The sequence below is a fragment of the Rana temporaria genome, chromosome 9 (assembly GCF_905171775.1).
Source record: "Rana temporaria chromosome 9, aRanTem1.1, whole genome shotgun sequence".
In the NCBI taxonomy this organism is placed as follows: Eukaryota; Metazoa; Chordata; class Amphibia; order Anura; family Ranidae; genus Rana; species Rana temporaria.
Window position 1 is genome coordinate 16,251,512 of NC_053497.1, and position 20,348 is coordinate 16,271,859.

A 20,348-nucleotide genomic window follows, 5' to 3' on the forward strand; every position below is an offset into this window, starting at 1 on the left:
ACCGCTGCTTTTTTATTTTTCTTGCATGTGATTGATGAAGCTTCACCTCATTTCCTAAGCTACGGAGCAAATGTACAGTCTATTTACCCTTAGTAATTCAACCCCTTTGTCTTCATGGTCAAGTGACTTGTCCCCATGTCTATGTCTCCTAAGGCCCCGTACACACGACCGAACATGTCTGCTGAAACTGGTCCGCGGACCAGTTTCAGCAGACATGTTCGGTCGTGTGTAGGCCCGAGCGGACAGGATTCCAGCGTACATTTGCCCGCCGGGCCTTTTTCCAGCGGGCAAATATTTCTGAACATGTTTTAAAACATGCCCGCTGGAATCCTGCCCGTCGGACATGTTCGGGCGTCTGTACAGACCTACCGTACATGTCCGAGCGGCCGCCATCCCTCGCATGCGTCGAATGACTTCGACGCATGCGTGGAAGCATTAAACTGGCAGGGCCGCGCACGTCGCCGCGTCATCGGCGCGGCGACGGCGCGGCCACGCCCCACGTATTGTTTACGCACGGATTTCTGTATGATGGTGAGTACAGCCATCATACAGAAATCCCCGGGCAGACATGTACGGTGAAAACGGTCCGGCGGACCGGTTTCATCGTACATGTTTGCTCGTCTGTACAAGGCCTAAGACATAAGGGGCCAGATTCAGAGACATCCGCGGCGGCGTAACGTATTGCATTTACGTTACACCGCCGCAAGTTTTATGGGCAAGTGCTTGATTCACAAAGCACTTGCCTGTAAACTTGCGGCGGCGTAGCGTAAATCCGTCCGGCGCAAGCCCGCCTAATTCAAATGGGGCGTGGAACATTTAAATTAGGCGCGTTCCCGCGCCAAACGTACTGCGCATGCTCCGTTTTGAAATTTCCCGCCGTGCTTTGCGCGAAATGACGTCGCACCGATGTCATTATTTGAACGTCTACGTGAGTTACGTCCTTTCCTATTCCCGTACGACTTACGCAAAATTTTAAATTCGACGCGGGAACGACGGCCATACTTTAACATGGCTGGTCTAAATATAAGCCATGAAATAGCAGCCGTAACTTTACGACGGGAAAAGCCGACTAGCGAAGACGTAAGAAATTGCGACGAGTGCGCGTAGCTTCTTGAATCGCCGTAAACAGCTAATTAGCATACCAGACGCGGAAAACGACGCAAACTCCACCCAGCGGGCGCCGAAGTATTAAACCTACGTTCCGAAGGCGTATGAAGCCGTACGCCTGTCAGATCGAAGCCAGAAGCCGTCGTATCTTGTTTGAGAATTCAAACTAAAGATACGACGCGGCAAATTTGAAAATACGCCGGAGTATCAGTAGATACTCCGGCGTATTTCCTCTGTGAATCTGGCCCACGGTTTTCATCTCCCAGTACCAGAGATCTTTACAGATCCGAATGACAATCTGATTATATGAGACACGTTGGAGGGAAGTGTGTGGCCTTGAAGAACCTTTGTTGGGAGAAAAGGCTTTTATCCACTTCAGCTTTAGATTTTCCTCCTGGAACATTAGCAGCAGGTCAATTAAAGTGCACTCATCATAAGAGGAACATGGAGGCTGCCCCTATTGACCTCATTCTGACAATGCTGGTTTCCTAGCTGATATAATACCCTATGTCTTTAATACTTCCTGAATCACTGATCTGGAACAGTCATGTTGGATCATGCAAGTCCGAGTTCCTTTATCTGTATACCTCTTTTAGGTTAGGCAGCTAGCATTGTCAGAAGGAGCCGTCCATGTTCCTCTCTGACAGGTTTCTTTTCAACATGTGTGTTTTCTGACATCTGATTGCTGTAATGTCTATTGAAATATTTAGCCATTACCAACCTGACCTTAAAAAGAGATAAAAACATTGAAATCTTCCTGGGACTTTGCGTAAGGTGAGAGAGGTTAGCCAATGTTCATAGCAAGAGTAAAAGAATCTCAATTTATTGCAAAATATCATGCATATATGAGCAACAGCAATAAATATAAATTTGCCAAGCCGATAGGTTAAGGTGACCAGATTTTAAAAATTAAATCCGGGGACATATTTTTTCTTTACTAGTAATGGCAACAATCAGCGACTCCCTGCCCATCGCCGCCCACCTCACAGCCTCTCAAGTCTTACTCTTCAGGCCCCGGAAACTACTGGATGGGGAGTGGAGGAAGATCACTCCGCCAGGGAAGGCAAGGAGATAGGCAGGTGGCTGGCCAGGATTTGAGCCAAGGCAGAAGAACGTGCAAGCGAAGCTGAATGGGCATGCGCCCGAAACTGAAGAAATATTCCCTCCGCTCCGACCAGCACATGATCATCAGAAAGGGGCACAGATAATGGGAAAAATATAACCCCCCTATGCTAGTAGGCGCGGGGGGGTAATTCTAATTTTTTTATTTTAATTCTGCACTGACTGTCTTTGAAATTGCCCCTGCCCCCTATTAAATCCAATCTGGGGACAAAACCAGGGACAGACTTGGTCCGGGGACAGTGTCCTCAATCAGGGGACTGTCCCCTGAAACTGGGGATGTCTGGTCACCTTACGATAGGTGTACATACACAGTAAAAGAATAACAATCAACATACAGTTGTACAGAAATGTAAGAAAACAAGATACAAGCATCAATGATACCCTACATATTTTACGAGACTCCGCTTGCTTCGTCAGGGGTGGATGCATGAATATAATATCTGCAATATAGGTAGTAAGATCAATAAGTAGGAGGGTAGGGTAGGAAAGTCCATTTAAAATGAAGTCCAGACGGATGTAAAACCTTCAACAGTTTGATTTTATTTTCACTGCAGGGTAACTTGAAGAAGAAAAAGTAGAAGGGAGGAGAAGAGTAGGGGAAGGTTCAGGCATACGGTACAGAATGCTCAAAAATAGTCAATCAGTCTCCACTCTCAACTATTGAGTGGGTATTGCTCACCCGGATAGTCCCCTCTCACATGACCTAGCAGCCGGGATGACACACAAACTAATGTCCAGACAGTCTCTGCCACAGACTGTCGTAGAATGAACTTGGTCTCTGCCACAGACCTTTTGGATGAACTTGGATGCGTCCAGGAATCCCCTGCCGCAGGATTTTAAAAGTCCAGAACCTCAAGTCGTGCAGCAGAGGAGCCTTTAAGCCGAACCGGCAAATTGCAGGGCTTTCAATGTAGTGGATCCCTCCTTAATCAGGTCACCAGGCCTCACCCGAGACGCTAGCACTTTGCCGGTCTCCTCCAGGGGAGGTCCTCCCCCGGTTTCCTTCATTAAGACAGCTTCCCCCCTTGTGAAAAGACAGCTTGGGATCCCCCTTTAGGATTGTAGGGCCCAGCCAGCATAGCTGGGCCTACTCGACAGCGAAGTGACACCGGGCCAACGTGGCCCGAAGTCGGATTCACACACGCACCTTGCGCCAGGAGGGCCACGAGGCAAAGGACCCCCCCGTTCAATGGCATCTGCCCCTTAAGCACCCCTCCCCAGCATGCACAGCGGGACACCTCCCCCACTGTACCGCTGCCGAGAAGGGACACCCAACACACCATTGTACACCTGCGTTCCAACATAAGGCCTAGATGGTAACGCCACCTGCAGGCAACAAGGGAAAAGTACCAAGTAGTTCCACAGCCAGAACAGAGGCAAATTTGTATCAATCAAACAGGTCTGGGCCCAGGTATTGGCCCAAACATTCCTTAAATTTGAAATAGCGCCCCCTAAATTTGGGGTGGGCGCTACATATATGTTAACAATGGAGGCGTATGGGGTGAATGGTCAGAGAGGTCTACAAACAGGAGACCTCATACTCACCAATGGGCTGGGTCAAATCGCTGAGTATCCAGACGGCGGCGGCAACAAACTTCCAGCACCTTAAAAGAGACGAATAGGCTTTATTTTATTTAGCAAAAAAAACTTATACTAACCTAGGTGGATGCAGCTTCCATCCAATGCTGCATCTGTCCCCTGCCGGCTATACACTGAGAACTGAGCAATCAAACATAGCTGATCGCTCAGTTCTCCCCTTCACCTTGAGCAGAGAGCTGTGTCTGTCAGTCACAGGCTCTGCCCCTTCCAGGGTTCACTGGAGTGCTGGGCTGGGGAGGGAACAGCTAGCTCGGCCTCCCAGCAGCGCCGCTGAGAGGCTGAGCCAGCTGTCAGAACAGTTGGTATCTGTCCCCAGCCTGGACTGGCTAAGTGACATCAGCCGACAGCGGGCTTTAGGGTCACAGCAGTGCAGAACGAACTGCACTCCTGTCCATAGGAGAAGTAAGGCCAAAAAAGCTTTACTACTTCATTTACTTGTCAATGATGTGAATATATTAGAATGTCCATACCTGGCCACAAGTTCACTTTAATAGAGTCCCAACTTACAGCGCTACTGATAGAGGGCCATATTCTCTAAGAATTTACGCCGTCGTATCAGAGATAGTCCAATTCTAAGGCCGTCCTATGTTTAAGTGTATTCTCAAACTGAGATACACTTAAACATGCCTAAGATACGACGGCCTGCGCCTGTATCTTAGGCTGCAATATCTACGCTGACCGCTAGGTGGCGTTTCCTTTGCGGTCAGAGTAGAATATGCAAATGACTAGTCACGCCAATTCTCTAACGTACGCTTGCCCGTCGTAGTGATTTTACGTTGTTTCCGTAAGCGATACGCGGCGTAAAGATAAAGATGCCCCCTAGGTGGCGTAGTCAATGTTAAGTATGGCCGTCGTTCCCGCGTCGAAATTTGAAAATTTAACGTCGTTTGCGTAAGTCGTCCGTGAATGGCGATGGACGCCATTTACGTTACCGTCAAAACAAATGACGTCCGTGAGATGTCATTTAGCGCAATGCACGTCGGGTAATTTACCCGACGGAGCATGCGCATTACGATCGGCGCGGGAGCGCGCCTAATTTAAATGATCCACGCCCCCTACCAGGATCATTTGAATTAGGAGTGCTTGCGCGGGTGGACTTTACGCTACGCCCCCTGCAACTTTACAGGTAAGTGGTTTGGGAATCAGGCACTTGCCAGTTAAACTTGCGGCGGAGTAACGTAAAGGACATACGTTACGCCGCCGGAGATCTCTAAGAATATGGCCCAATGATCTTTACCCCCTTCTCACAGTAACAGAACAACGTTTCCATTAAAAACATAATTACGGTTTCCTTTATCAAAGCATTCCATCACATCATTTGCACTCTGTTTCCTGTTGGAGGCGTATTCACACAGTGTCATTAGCAATATTCCCAGCCAAAGACTCTTCAGAGAATGCCTGTGTAACTGTTTATATACCACATCACTACAGACAAGAACATGACATCATCCACAGATTATCACACTGTAAAAAAATTAAGGAATTTTTACATTTCAAATCAGGACGTCGTTCTAAAAGAATTTCACTCAATTAAAATAAAGTAATTAAGCAAATCTTTAATTTTCTGGCATTTCTTTTTGCATCTCTCAGCATTCCTTGTAGTGAAGATTCCACCAGATGTGAATGTTTGACATACGCAGTATGTGGGTGTGGCCACTTGTGGATTGAATTACTATTGAGCCTTATCAATCAATGTGCTTTACAAAAGAAACCTGTATTGCCCCACAGCAAACACTCATGTTCAGACCTGCTAAAGATAATAAAGATTGGAATCTGATTGGCTTCTATGGGGCGGTACAGACAGTTTTTAAGTCAGAAATTTTAAAAAGAGTCCCATCGTCTGCAGTGGGTTCCTGACCTTGCTAGTGTCAAAGAGGGGCCTTTCAAGCTTCTGCACTTCAAACCTCGGGTCAACAGGCCACCTGGGCTGACAGCCATGACCTATGCCTGGTTGATCAGTGCTCCCAGGCATTGCCGTCTTAATAGCATCATGGGCCCCTGGGCAAGGTAATGCTCTGGGGCCCCTACAATGATGACAATGCAGGTAAACAGACATCAAGTAGGTAGGAGGCAGACTGCCTCCCCTGTGTATCTATCACTCTCAGTGCCATCACGGGGGCCCCCAATTTCGGGGCAGTGTGGGCTCAAGGACCAGCTGCTTTGGGGAAAGTACAGGGGCCCCCCATGCAGTTGGGGCCCCTGGGCAGTGACCAGGTGTGCCCTCCCATTACGACAGCCCTGCTCCCAGGGCCTTGTGGTACTGCACAGGCAATGCCTTTTTTTTACTTGGGCTGTAAATGAAAAGCCATGGCCCTTAAAGTGGTTGTAAAGGCTCAAGGTTTTTCACCTTCATGCATTCTATGCAAGGTAAAAAAAAACTTCTCTGTGCAGCAGCCCGCCCCTCCTATTACTTACCTGAGCCCCATCACGATCCAGTGATGTGCATAATAGCCTCGGCTCTACGGGCACTCTCGCTCTTCATTGGCTGAGGCTGCTGTCAATCACAGCCAGTGAGCAAATGGGTAGAGAGAGGGGGTGGGGCCGAGCTGCTGCTCTGTTTGTGAATGTACATGAAGAGTAGCGGCTCAGCTGCCCCTACAGTAAGCTGCTAGGGCGCCGGCGGGGCACCTGAGAAGAGGAGAATCTGGGCTTCTCTGTGCAAAATCACTGCACAAAGCAGGCGAGTGTGACATGTTTGCTATTTAAAAAAAATAATAAAAAAACAACAAGCCTTTAATAACATTGTAAAGTGTTTGTAAACCTCAGATATGAATTATGAACAAAGCATATCCCTCTATAATGTAATACTTAATTTAATTAAAAACACTAAGTGTACTTTCTGTCTGCTGCCTCCTCCCTCTGCTATCAGCATGAAGCACTTCTGACAAGTCTTCCTGACACCAAGAGAAAAAAGGTGACAGGGGAGGAATCTCCAGCTGAATGACAGCCTCAGCTCTGTTCCTGTGTGCTGTGTGAATGGGGTGTCCATTCCCTCCAATCAGCTTTTCGAGGTCTCCTCAATGAGACACTGCTTACACTGCAGAGTGTAACTTCAGCTCTCCACCCCCTTTTTCTGATATCTCAGACAAGCTTTATACATTTTGGACTTAGTCACTTAGGATTTAGAGAAGGGAATACTGCAGGTAAACAGATACAACTTATATAGGATTTGTTTCATCTCTGTGTATCACCAGAGGTCAGTCACTTCACTGGGGGGGGGGAGGGTGTATGTAAGGGTCCCTTAAAGGGGTTGTAAAGGTACAATTTTATTTCCTAAATAGCTTCCTTTCCCTTAGTGTAATCCTCCTTCACTTACCTCATCCTTCCATTTTGCTTTTAAATGTCCTTATTTCTTCTGAGAAATCCTCACTTCCTGTTCTTCTGTCTGTAACTCCACACAGTAATGCAAGGCTTTCTCCCTGGTGTGGAGTGTCATGCTCGCCCCCTCCCTTGGACTACAGGAGAGTCAGGACGCCCACTAACACACATCTCCTTTCTCTAGCTTCAACGTAGAGAGCATCCTGACTCTCCTGTAGTCCAAGGGAGGGGGTATGTAAGACAAGTTCCTGGCCAACGCCCTTCGGACAAAAGTCCTACGCTCTGTCCGCAGAAAATACGATCGTGTGTACCATTCTCACCTGTTCTTTGCTTCTCTGAGATCTTCCCCTTGTTTCCCACTGGGAGCCACCACCACAGAATTTCCGATGGATCTCTTCTTAAAAATGTATGTTAATTTGTTCATTTCTTTGGGGAGGCTATTAACTGTTGGATGGAATAATGGATGGCGAAGGTCTCCAAGGAGTGTGGACAGAGAGGTATAAGACTTTTTTTTGGGGGGGGGGGGGTTCAATGCTTGCCATACATGGCCCAATGCTTGCAGAACAATAAAAGATTTGAAGACCACTCACTAACCACTGTTTGAAATCTTTACTCCACAGAGAGCCAATCATCCCACCCGAACGCACTTATCCAGTCAACGACTCCGACGGCCAAACTGAGGTCGACAACGGACCCTCTCAACATTCTGGTTACAGTATGGGAGAGCTGGAGAACAAACTCTTGGATCTTCTTGAGCCAGATGAATCCCAGTCCAGTTTAGAGAGGAGGCGAAGACTTGTGGTGGGAGGGGGAGATGCAGAAGAAAGGGGGGAACAGGACTCCTTAGGAAAACTGGCAAACAGGGACAGTGGCATTGACAGCATCAGCTCTCCATCTACCAGCGAGGAGATGTGTTTCCTTGGGGAGGTGGAGGAAGGCGGGCGAGAAGAGATGGAGCCCCCACATATTACAGCACAACATGGCTCTACTCGTGACTCAGAGGGTGACAGCGACATGGAGGACGGCAGTGGGGGGGAAGAAGAGATCCTTGTCGGGAGGATAGACTCATGCACGGTAAGATGAGGTTGCTGAGCCTGATTTGCATCAAACAGCTGTTCAGCATGTGTGTGTGGAAAATTATCTCCGTTTAGTTTCTTTTATCCTTAAAATTATCACTGGAAAGGATTTGAATTATCACACCAAGCCTCGGCTCCAAGTCCTGCATTTTCCTCCTATTGTATAATCAACTACTGCAGGGGTCAAGTCCTGGGGAAAAAAGTGTGGGAACTCCCACCCAAGATCCACTCCCCCACCGAAAAAAAAAAAAAAAAAAAAAGATACGCTCATATGTATAATTACAAAACCGCATGTTTTTTTTATTTATTTTTTCGATCCACTGTACCTTAGTAATCCTTTGTTACTGGCCGCTTCCTGTATATGGATTCATCGGGTAGTGTGCGGGTATTCCGTCACTTTCTCGATGCCGCAAGTTCTTTCTAAATCCCGCGATAACTCGCGGCAGACCTCCGCAATGTCTCCTGGGAACAATGCGAAAAGCTCCCAGCAGACATTGCGGCATCGAGCAAGTGACGGAATACCCGCACACTACCCGATGAATCCATATACAGGAAGCGGGCAGTAATATAAAGGATTATTAAGGTTCGCCTGCCCCTGACAGTGACTTGAGCTGGGCATCGCCGCTTAGTGAAGGACTGGCTCGGGCGGCTTGGCTGCTCTTGGCTGCTCTAGTCTGCAATGGGAACTGAGTTCCTGCTGTGAAAAAAGTGCAGGAACTCCGTTCCCACGCGTTCCCGCAGGACTTGAGCCCTGAACTACTGAGAAAAAGCTTGTTCATATTACACCAGACAAGTCTTTTCCCCCAGAATTGTTGGTTCTTGTTTTTTGTGCCTGTGGAGTTTCTTTCTGCATGCACACGTCTCGGACCCAGTGTTGCCAACCTACCAGATTGAAATTTACTGACACGACACCCAAAATTTACTGGCACAACCAAGTTTTTACTGGCAGTTACAAAACTTACTAGCGGGACTATTTTTTTCAAAATTGTCGCTCTATTTTTGTTTATAGCGCATAAAATAAAAACCGCAGAGGTGATCAAATACCACCCAAAGGAAGCTCTAGTTGTGGGAAAAAAAGGAAATCAATTTTGTTTGGGAGCCACGTCGCACAATTGTCAGTTAAAGCGACGCAGTGCCGAATCGCAAAAAGTGGCCTGGTCTTTGACCAGCAAAATGGTCCGGGGCTTAAGTGGTTAAATAGATGCCAACGCAAGCTCAAAACCCATACTTTACCTTTAATTGTTGGGAGGAGACTGAAGAAAAACTTGCTCCTGCCTGCAGCAAACTGATGACCTCATTCTCCGTGACTGCACATTTTAGCCTTGGTAAAGTCACTTGCCTTGAGATATGGTACTACTTTTTAATGATAAAAGGTCTTTCTTGTTTGAAAAACCACACTGTTGCTGTATATTGTGATATGTCAGGAATGCATTCATGGGGTCATAAGACGTCTCATAGGTCCCTTTCTTCTTTGACGTCTACCCATCCCTCTTTAGTTTGTTCCTGTCAGAACCAATTACTTTAGCAGGGAATGCTGTAACACAACACTGTGCGTCTAACTTCCTGTTTGACCTGCCAACTCAGAGCCTTTGCTATGCTGAATTTCCAAGCAGGCTACCGAATTCCTCCTGCCCCTCACCCCTCTTTGCCCCACTCCATGTGAATATATTGAATTTTTTTCCCCAGCAAAAACAAAACTTCTGCATTGACTTCTAAGAGCCAAACCACACAGGCCCGGATTCAGAACGGAGTTACGATGGCGTATCTCCGGATTCGCCGTCGTAACTCTGAGTTGCGGGGTCGTATCTATGCGACTGATTCATAGAATCAGTTACGCATAGATTTCCCTAAGATCCGACCGGCGCAAGTGTCTTACACCGTCGTATCTTAGGCTGCATATTTACGCTGGCCACTAGGTGGCGCTTCCGTATATTTACGCAAGGAATATGCAATTTGATCTAGTTACACCGATTCACAAACGTACGTACGCCCGGCGCATTTTTTTTACGTCAGGCTTTTTCCAGGGTAAAGTTACCCCTGCTATATGAGGGGTATCCTATGTTAAGTATGGACGTCGTTCCCGCATCGAATTTTGAAAATGTTACGTAGTTTGCGTAACTCGTTCGCGAATAGGGCTGTACGTAAGTTACGTTCACGTCTAAAGCATTGACGATTTGCGGCGTAATTTCGCATGCGCCGTTCGTAAAAAACGTCAAATACGTAATTGTTTTATGTAAATAAATATTGTTATTTTATACTAATCTGGTCTCCTATCAGTGCCGTGAAAGTCCTAAACAAAATCCCCCCTTTTTTCCCCCCCTCCCTTGACCTACGATTATTCGTTTATGCGTCAAATACGCGGGGTCACCATTAATTTAAATAAAACACGCCCACATCATCCACATTTGAATTAGGCGGGCTTACGCCGGACCACATACATTACGCCGCCGTAACATAGGGCGCAAGTTCTTTATGAATACGGAACTTGCGCCCTAATTTACGGCGACGTAACGTATCTGAGATACGTTACGCCCGCCGAGAAGATACACCAATGTATCTGAATCCGGGCCACTGTGTGTAGGCAAAGGTCTCTTGAAAGATGTAGTTCTGGGTGGTGAACTGATTTTCTAGTAGTTGTCACTGCAGGAATTTAGCCTGGTAATGATGTAAAAGGGAGTAACAAAAAGCTATTTCTTACTATGGGAACATGACAAAAATGATGAAAAAAATAATGCTGGGACATGTTCTAGAGCAGTCATTCTCAACCTGGGTTCCGTGAAACCCTAGTGTTCTCCCAAATGTTACTAGTGGTTCTTTAGGCTATGGCCAATTAACCACCCATCTACTGGTGCTTGGATATTTCTGGGTCCATTGCCTCTTGGTAAAGCCAGGACCATGACACTAGTGATATATTTTTTACTGTCTGTAAGGGTAGCATTCTTTCCACTGACCATGAATGTAGGGGTAGTCTTCGTCCTGACCACCATTGTTAGGGGTATTCTTTTTACTGACCACCAGTGTTAAAGAGCGATCTTTTAACTGATGACCAATGTAAGGGGCATTCTTCCCACTGACCACCAATGTAAGGAACATTCTTCCCACTGATCACCAATGTAAGGAACATTCTTCCCACTGACCACCAATGTAAGGAACATTCTTCCCACTGATCACCAATGTAAGGAACATTCTTCTCACTGATCACCAATGTAAGGAACATTCTTCTCACTGATCACCAATGTAAGGGGTATTCTTCCCACTGATCACCAATGTAAGGAACATTCTTCTCACTGATCACCAATGTAACGGGCATTCTTCCCACTGACCACCAATTTAAGGGGTATTCTTTCCCCTGACCATCAATGTAAGGGATGTTCTTCCTATTGACCACCAGCTTAAGGGGCATCCTTTCCACTGGCCACCATTGTGAGAAGCAATCTTCCCAATGACCACCAGTGTAAGGAGCCTTCTTCCCACTGAACACCAATGAAAAGGGTATTCTTCCCACTGATCGCCACTGTAATGAGCATTCTTCCCACTGACCACCAATGTAAGGGACATTCTTCCCACTGATCACCAATGTAAGGAACATTCTTCTCACTGATCACCAATGTAAGGAACATTCTTCTCACTGATCACCAATGTAAGGAACATTCTTCCCACTGATCACCAATGTAAGGGACATTCTTCTCACTGATCACCAATGTAAGGAACATTCTTCCCACTGATCACCAATGTAAGGGACATTCTTCTCACTGATCACCAATGTAAGGAACATTCTTCCCACTGATCACCAATGTAAGGGACATTCTTCTCACTGATCACCAATGTAAGGAACATTCTTCCCACTGACCACCAATGTAAGGAACATTCTTCTCACTGATCACCAATGTAAGGAACATTCTTCCCACTGACCACCAATGTAAGGAACATTCTTCCCACTGATCACCAATGTAAGGGGTATTCTTCCCACTGATCACCAATGTAAGGGGCATTCTTCCCACTGACCACCAATTTAAGGGGTATTCTTTCCCCTGACCATCAATGTAAGGGACATTCTTCCCACTGATCACCAGCTTAAGGGGCATCCTTTCCACTGGCCACCATTGTGAGAAGCAATCTTCCCAATGACCACCAATGTAAGGAACATTCTTCCCACTGATCACCAATGTAAGGAACATTCTTCCCACTGACAACCAATTAATTCAATTTTAGCAGGCTTCCTTGAGACTTGAAAATGATTTCAAGTATACCTCTGGGGTAAACAAAAGGTTAGGAAAGGCTACTCCAGAGGATAAAGGGGAGGTTTGGGGATACATTGGGTAATTTCTGGACATACAGTAAAACCTTGGATTGTGAGCATAATTCATTCCAGAAACATGCTTGTAATCCAAAGCAAATTTCCGCATAAGAAATAATGGAAAATCAGATGATTTGTTCCACAGCCATTTATTCATAGGTCCTTCAGTTTATAGTCCATATAAAAACATTATAGCAATGTGATTGGGTTGTGTAACCATAAAATGTCCATCCACAAATGGAAGCCTCCACAAAGGGATTAGAAGCAGAAATCCAGCAGGAGCTCCAGAGTATAAAAGAGAAGAGAGGCGCCTCTACATGTATCAATATGTTGCTAAATGTTGTATCTTCATTAAAGGTAAGCATATTGCTACACTTAGAGGCGCCTCTCTTCTCTTTTATACTCGGTTGTGACATGACGTTACTTGTTTATCAAGACATCGCTTGTCTATCAAGTCAAAATGTATTAAGAAATGTTGCTTGTCCTGCAAAACGCTCTCAAACCAAGTTACTCTCAAACCAAGGTTTTACTGTACTATGTAACTTATCTCAAAACTAGACAGCTATTGAGAGCTCCAATACCGGAACTGGTATGCACTAATACACAGGGGATTATTATTGCTGATGTCTTGCAATGATTTCCAGTGGGTATAAATAAATGGTCTGGTTACAAGATTTCTTTATGCCACGATTGTAGTCACACTAATAAGGCACCTCAATGTGATTGAGCCCTTAAAGCGGTGGTTCACCCTCCTTAACATCATTCTAGCATTACATTCGGCATCGTAGCGCGAGCTACAGTATGCCGGTCTTACATTTTTTATCCCCGTACTCACAGTGCTATTGCACATTGAAGATTCCGACTCCCGCGGGGAATGGGCGTTCCTATGGAGAGGGAGGATGATTGACGGCCGGCCCTGGCACGTCACGCTCCCCGAAGACAGTCGGAGTAGGTCTCGGCTCTTCACGGCGCGTGCGCACAGGCTATGCGCAGGCGCCGTGAAAAGCCAAGCCTATTTCGGCTATTTCCGGAGAAGCGTGACGTGCCAGGGCCGGCCGTCAATCACCTTCTCTCACCATAGGAATGCCCATTCCCCGGAATCTTCAATGTGGAATAGCACAGTGAGTACGGGGATAAAAAATGTAAGACCGGCATACTGTAGCTCGCGCTACGATGCCGAATGTAATGCTAGAATAAATTTTTTTTTTTTTTTTTTTTTTAATAGGGTGAACCCCCGCTTTAAGTATACCCGGTTTCTCTAAACCCAAAACAATTAGATTTCTGTTTTCTCACTAATTAGTGTTGTGTCTGAAGGTTTTGGATCGCAGAATGACTCATGAAAAGTCTGAGTTGTGGGAGATTATCAACGGCAGCTGTTGTGCAACATTTCTGTAGATAGCAGCTTTAATAAAGCCTGGAGTCATTTTATTAGATTATATACACTGCCCACACAGAGACAAAACACACAAAATGCTTTGGGTATGTTTCATTCATAACATCAGCCCCTATCTTGTTAACAGCCTGCCTGCCTGCCCTTCCCTATGTCTGTTTCTACCCTCCTGTTCATTTTATGGAGACACAGAGCTTTGAATGAAATACTTTTAGGTAGATTCAGGTACATCCGTGCAAACTTGCGGCGGCGTAGCTTAGCCTGTTTAGGCTACGCCACCGTAAGTTAGCTAGGCAAGTACATGATTCTCAATGTAGTTGCCTGCTAATATACAGCGGCGTAGCCTAAAGCGGGCGGGCGTAAGGGCGCCGAATTCAAATGTGTGGAAGGGGGGGCGTGTTTAATGTTAATCAGGCTTGACCTTACGTTTTTTAAGTTTTTTTGTTACTGCGCATGCGCCGGGCGCCTACATTTCCCAGTGTGCATTGCGGCTAAGTACGCCGCACGGGCCTATTGATTTTGACGTGGACGTAAACGACGTAAATCCCGATTCACGGACGACTTACGCAAACGACGTAAAAATTTCGACGCGGGAACGGCGGCCGTACTTGACATTACTATTCCACTAGAGCAGAGGTCTCCAAACTGCGGCCCGAGGGCCGGATGTGGCCCTTTGCTAGCCTTCATCTGGCCCTTGGGGCAGTATTGCTCCCAACGATATGAGGCACTATTCCTCCCAATGACACCAACAATGGGGCACTATTTCTTCTACTAATTGCAATGATGGAGCACTATTCCTCCTCCTACTGCCCACCAGCACTGGGGCCGTGGTTATTCTCACTGATGCTCGGCCCTTGGGACATTTTCTACCCCCACTGGTCAGAATCCGGCCCCCCTGAAGCCTGAAAGACAATAAACTGGCCCTTTGCTTGAAAAGTATGGAGACCCCTGCACTAGAGCCTAGCTCTAACTTTACGCGGCCTATCTCTTACGTAAACGGCGTCAAAGTACTGCGTCGGCCGGGCGTATGTTCGTGAATCGGCATATCTCCTCATTTACATATTCTGTGCCGACCGCAATGGAAGCGCCACCTAGCGGCCATCCAAAATATTGCAATCTAAGATAGGACGGCGCATGTTTAAGCGTAACTCTGTTTGAGCATACGCTTAAACATAAGTCGGCGTAGATTCTGAGTTGGGTCTGCTTATCCACTGATAAGCCGGCCTAACTCTTTCTGAATCTACCTATTTATTACAAAACAAAGTTTGTTCATTATGTAACTCAACCCAAAACTTTTTTTTGTCCTGGGTAGAGTGTAGATGGGTAAGAATCTTGACAACATAGCTTGCACAAAAGAAACCAAAAAAAAAAACTTTAATGTTTTGGAGATACTATGGACCCCTTTCTGAAGGTGACAGACCTTGAGAAAGGGGACCATAGTGGTGGTCTGTTTTGAGAAAGGGGACTATAGAACCAAAGTGGGTTAGCACCTTATGAAAGGAGACCATATACCCACAGTGGACCTCTGGGACAGAGATGATCTTCCACAACACACTGGTCTCCCCCAACTGGACGCTGTACGCTAAAGCACTGCCCGTTCCTCTTTTTTCTTTTTATGCCTTTGAGCAAAAGCGGTACTTTTATTTGATCCTATGGACGATTGCACTGCTCCCTATAGCTGAAGAGCCCCTAGTTGAAAGACTTTTTTACAAAACAAAGCGCATCACATTTCCAGACAGGGCTCCGATAATTGGATGCATACTGATATGATAAGGCATGGGACTAATGGTCTTTCACCCCTTTGTTATTGTTGAATGTTACAGACTTGCGTAGAGGAACTTCTTCTGTATTTGTTATTCTTGCATAGATTTTTGGATACAAAACAGTTTACTTTTTCTTGTCCTTTTTATAAAAATATAATAAAATCCAAGTGAAAGAAAGGAGACCATAGTGGTGGTCTGTCAACTTGAGAAAGGGGAACTTAGACCTAAGGTGGTTTGTCACCTTGAGAAAGGGAACCATAATGGTGGTTTGTAAACTTAAGAAAGGGGACCATAGACCTAAGGTGGGTTGTCACTCTGAGAAAGGGGACCACAATGGTGAGTGAGTGAGTGAGAAACTTATATAGCCCAACACATGCGAACTGAATCGCCTCTGGGCGCTTAGTATCCGTTCCCTACTGTCCTTTTGCCTTCAGAAAAGATGGGTTTTGAGTTTTTTTCTGAAGGCCAGGTGATTCACCTCCATTCGGATGCTGGTTGGTAGAGCGTTCCATAGTCTAGGTCCTTGGACTGCAAATCTTCGTTCTCCTTTGGACTTGTATCTGGTTTTGGGTATCTGGAGTAGATTTTGGTGAACGCGATTGGGGTTGTGACTTTTTAATTTTTCGCATAGATATTGGGGGGCCTTTCCTTGAACACACTTATGCGTCAGACAGAGTGCCTTAAAAGTAATTCTGTCTTTTACTGCCAAACAATGAAGGGATCTCAGTGAAGGCGAGATTGATTCCCATGTTTTTTTCCCCATTCACGAGTCGCGCGGCCGTATTTTGAACGACTTGCAGACGAGTGATTTGGTATTTTGGGAGTCCGAGGTAAAGGGCATTTGCATAGTCGAGCCTGGAGTTGATAATTGATCCTACCACGACTTCTATGTCTTCTTTCGGGATAAAGGGAACGAAGGAAGGTGGTTTGTCAACTTGAGAAAGGGGACCATAGACCTAAGGTGGGTTGTCGCCTTGAGAAAGGGGACCATAATGGTGGTTTGTCAACTTGAGAAAGGGGACCATAGACCTAAGGTGGGTTGTCACCTTGAGAAAGGGGACCATAGTGGTGGTCTGTCAATGTAAGAAAGGGGTCCATAGACCCAAGGTGGGCTGTCGCCTTCAGAAAGGGGATCATAGTGGTTATCTGTCAATGTAAGAAAGGGGACCATAGACCCAAGATGGGTTGTCACCTTCAGAAAGGGGGATGTGTCTCCAAAGGGCTGGTGGTTTTTATATTTTCTTTTGTGCGAGCTAATAAGATATCAGATCTTAACAAACCAATGTGCTGGCCCTTTTTTGTATTTGGATTTTCACGGTATTATCTTTGGCCGTGCACCCTTCTCAAGGTGAAGGTGCAAGATGGATTTTTGTCCAGATTTTTATTGCTTTCTGTGACCCCACTGGAAAAATTTACCATCACTTCCTATTCCAGGAAATGACAGAAAAGCTTCCTAATGAAAACACATAGAACAAAACCCGACCAGGGTTGTAACCCTTCCACATTCTATCTGGAGCTCCACTTAACTTGTTTTCCACTCTTTGCTGCAGAGAGCCAGCACCATATCAGTTGACATAACTGAAGAGCGAATACTGGAATGCAAAATTTGCTGGATCATGTCCAGGCTAGAAAGTGACCTTATTCAGCCCACACAACCAGCTCCAGCAGCCGGGGGATGTGGCCATGTTTCAGAATAAAATATCATTCCGAGTAATCACACTTTGGGTTATCAAAGGTCTGGTAACAAACAACTGCTCAGTGGTGGTGATGAGTTCAAGGACTGTTCACAGATATTAGCGGGCACCCAGACCCATGATTCATTTCTCAGAGCCCTGCCAATCCCACCATAGACAGTTTATTCCAATGCAGGAGGTGGAGGCAGTGGCACAGGCAGGCACTTCTGGCAATGGTAATCATAACGGTGGTAAATGTCGAAATTAGATTTTCCCTCAAAACTCCCATCTGCCTGCCACTATCTATGAATATGACTTTATCCCCAAAACCTCAGGATCTCTGAGCACAGAAACATCGACCACCCAGTAACATATATGTGCGCAATAAAGCAAACCCTTTTGCTGCAACACATATGTACTATGCAAGTAGAAAAAGGTAAATAAGTTATTGTTTATTCACTTGTTAGGAAATTCAACCACTCCAGGAGTCAAGTCCACAGCACTGCCACAGTTCTCTCTCCATCCCTGCAAGTAAGAGCCCTCTCCTCCTCTGGGAGTGTCTGGTCACTGTGATGGCCCAGCTCCTCATTACATATATATTGGTGAGAGCAGTTGTGGAGCGATTCTGTACATTAGTATAAATTTTTTAAAAGAACATTGATAAACATCTGAAATGGTTATATGCCTGTTCCTGAGAGTCGGTTCACATAGGGGCGACTCGTCAGGCGACTTAGCCGCCTGACAAGTCGCGCTCTAATAGAAGCGAAAAAGGTTCCTGTACAACTTTGGGGCGACTTGCATTGACTTCAATACAGAAGTCATTTTGCAAGTCACCTCTGAAGTCGTGTGCGGATCGCCTTGCCGAGTCGCTCGGCAAGTCGTGCCGCCCCAGGGTGAACCGGCGCTTAAATGTTATTAATATTTCTGTAAATTGTGTTTAGTATCTCATTATTGTTATAGCAACATGATTGTGTCTTTTGTGTTTCTTCCTATTATTGTCAGTCATTTGAATCCCATTTAATTCTTTCTTACAGTTCACAGCACGCCAGAAAGTATATAACATCGCTAATGAGCTGCTGCAGACTGAGAAAGCCTATGTGTCCCGCTTACATCTCCTGGACCAGGTGAGAAAATTGTTCTATGGAGGATTTTTTTTTTCTTTAAAGCCCAATTACAGTCAAAGAAATAAGTAAGCAGTCAGATAGGCATTTTACTTACAGTATAACCTCTGTTTTCACAGTGTTACCTCTACTTTCCTGTTATAGCAGAAGCAGTGTGTCTAAATATGACTGTGCAGTTCAGGTGGCAATAGAGATAGACCTAAGACTCTTAAAGTGGTTGTAAACTTCAGACATGTGAACAAAGCATATCCCTCTATAGTGTGTACTTGTCTCAATTAGGAGCACTAAATGTCATTTCTGTCTGTTGCTTTGTTCCTCTGCTATCAGTATGAATCACTTCTTTTTTTGTTTGTTATTCTTTTTATTGGAAAGTTTCACTGTGAAGGTACAAAACAGGGCCACTGGGGCATAACAGCGTACAACTCACTGTGTATCTCGAAACTAAACATATCTAACTATAACTAAAACCAAAATAACCACATATATGGTACACAGGTTTCACATGGTAGGATGATGGTAGGAGATATCTTTTCCTGTAGGACTTCTCATTCCTCTTATCTGTCTGAGCCGGACGTTACGAGAACAGTTAGGATTAAGTGTGATCACTTGACCTCTGGACTAACAGCACCACTCACTTGTCTGAGGCTTGGATCTCAGCACTCAGGGCCAGGTAATTGTTGAGTTTATCTAACCAGGGCAATCTCCAATGGGCTGATCATCCGTCGTAGACTCTGAGGGCCAGATTCACAAAAGAGATACGACAGCGTATCTCCTGATACGCCGTCGTATCTCTGTGGTCCGCCCGTCGTAACTATGCGGCTGATTCATAGAATCAGTTACGCATAGATAGCCCTAAGATCCGACAGGTGTAATTGACTTACACCGTCGGATCCTAGGAAACAATTCTAGGCCGGCCGCTAGGTGGCGATTCCATTGCGGTCGGCATAGAATATGCAAATGTTTAGTTACGGCGATTCACGAACGTACGCTTTACCCGTCGCTCTAAATTTACGTTGTTTCCGTCGAGATACGCCGCGTAAAACTAAGGCTGCCCTCTAGGTGGTGTAAACCATGTTAAGTATGGCCGTCGTTCCCGCGTCAAAATTTTAAATTTCACGTCGTTTGCGTAAGTCGTCCGTGAATGGCACTGGACCCCATTTACATTAACGTCGAAACCAATGACATCCTTGCGACGTCATTCAGCGCAATGCACGTCGGGTAATTTGACGGACGGAGCATGCGCAGTACATTCGGCGCGGGAACGCGACTATTTTAATGGTGCCCGTCCCATTTGAATTAGGCGGGCTTGCGCCGAGCGGATTTACGTTACACCGCCGCAATCTTACATGTAAGAGCTTTGTGAATCAGGCACTTACGCTGTAAACCTGCGGTGGTGTAACGTAAATGGGATTCGTTACGCCGCCGCAGCGTAACGTAATTGTACCTGAATCTGGCCCTGAGTCTGTCCACAAGTGCCAGACTTTTTCATATTTTTTGGGGCATTCTCAGGACAAATATGTTGCTTTGTAAGGGGGGTATCAATGTATCAATTCATTTTTTGACAGGGTAGGGGGATTGGCTGACTTCCATTTTAGTACTATGGCTTTCCTTGCGTAAAATTAAAGGATACTTATTATGCCTCGTACACACGTCTGACTTTTGACCGTGAAAAAGTCCGCCGTGAGTCCATCGAAAGTTCAACAGAAAGAAAGAGAACAGGTTCTCCATCTAAGGTCCATCAGATATCCGACAAAAAAGTCAGATAGAGGCTACACATGGCCGGACTTTCCGAGAAAAAAAGCCTGTCTGACTTTTTTTCTCGCAAAGTCCGGCCGTGTGTACAAGGCATTAGAGTGAGAGTTGCTTTAGCTAACACCAGCTG

At 45.8% G+C, this 20,348-nt stretch overlaps 1 protein-coding gene across 3 annotated transcripts in view; it reads left to right on the forward strand.

The window, feature by feature from the left end:
- Window positions 1–20,348, forward strand: part of FGD1 (FYVE, RhoGEF and PH domain containing 1) — a 267,137-nt gene that overhangs the window by 196,889 nt on the left and 49,900 nt on the right. For all 3 annotated transcript variants that reach the window (XM_040322864.1, XM_040322866.1, XM_040322865.1), the window contains exons 4-5: window positions 7,767–8,220; window positions 18,380–18,469. In XM_040322864.1, the coding sequence (XP_040178798.1) occupies window positions 7,767–8,220; window positions 18,380–18,469 (544 nt within the window). The remainder of the gene's footprint in view (window positions 1–7,766; window positions 8,221–18,379; window positions 18,470–20,348) is intronic.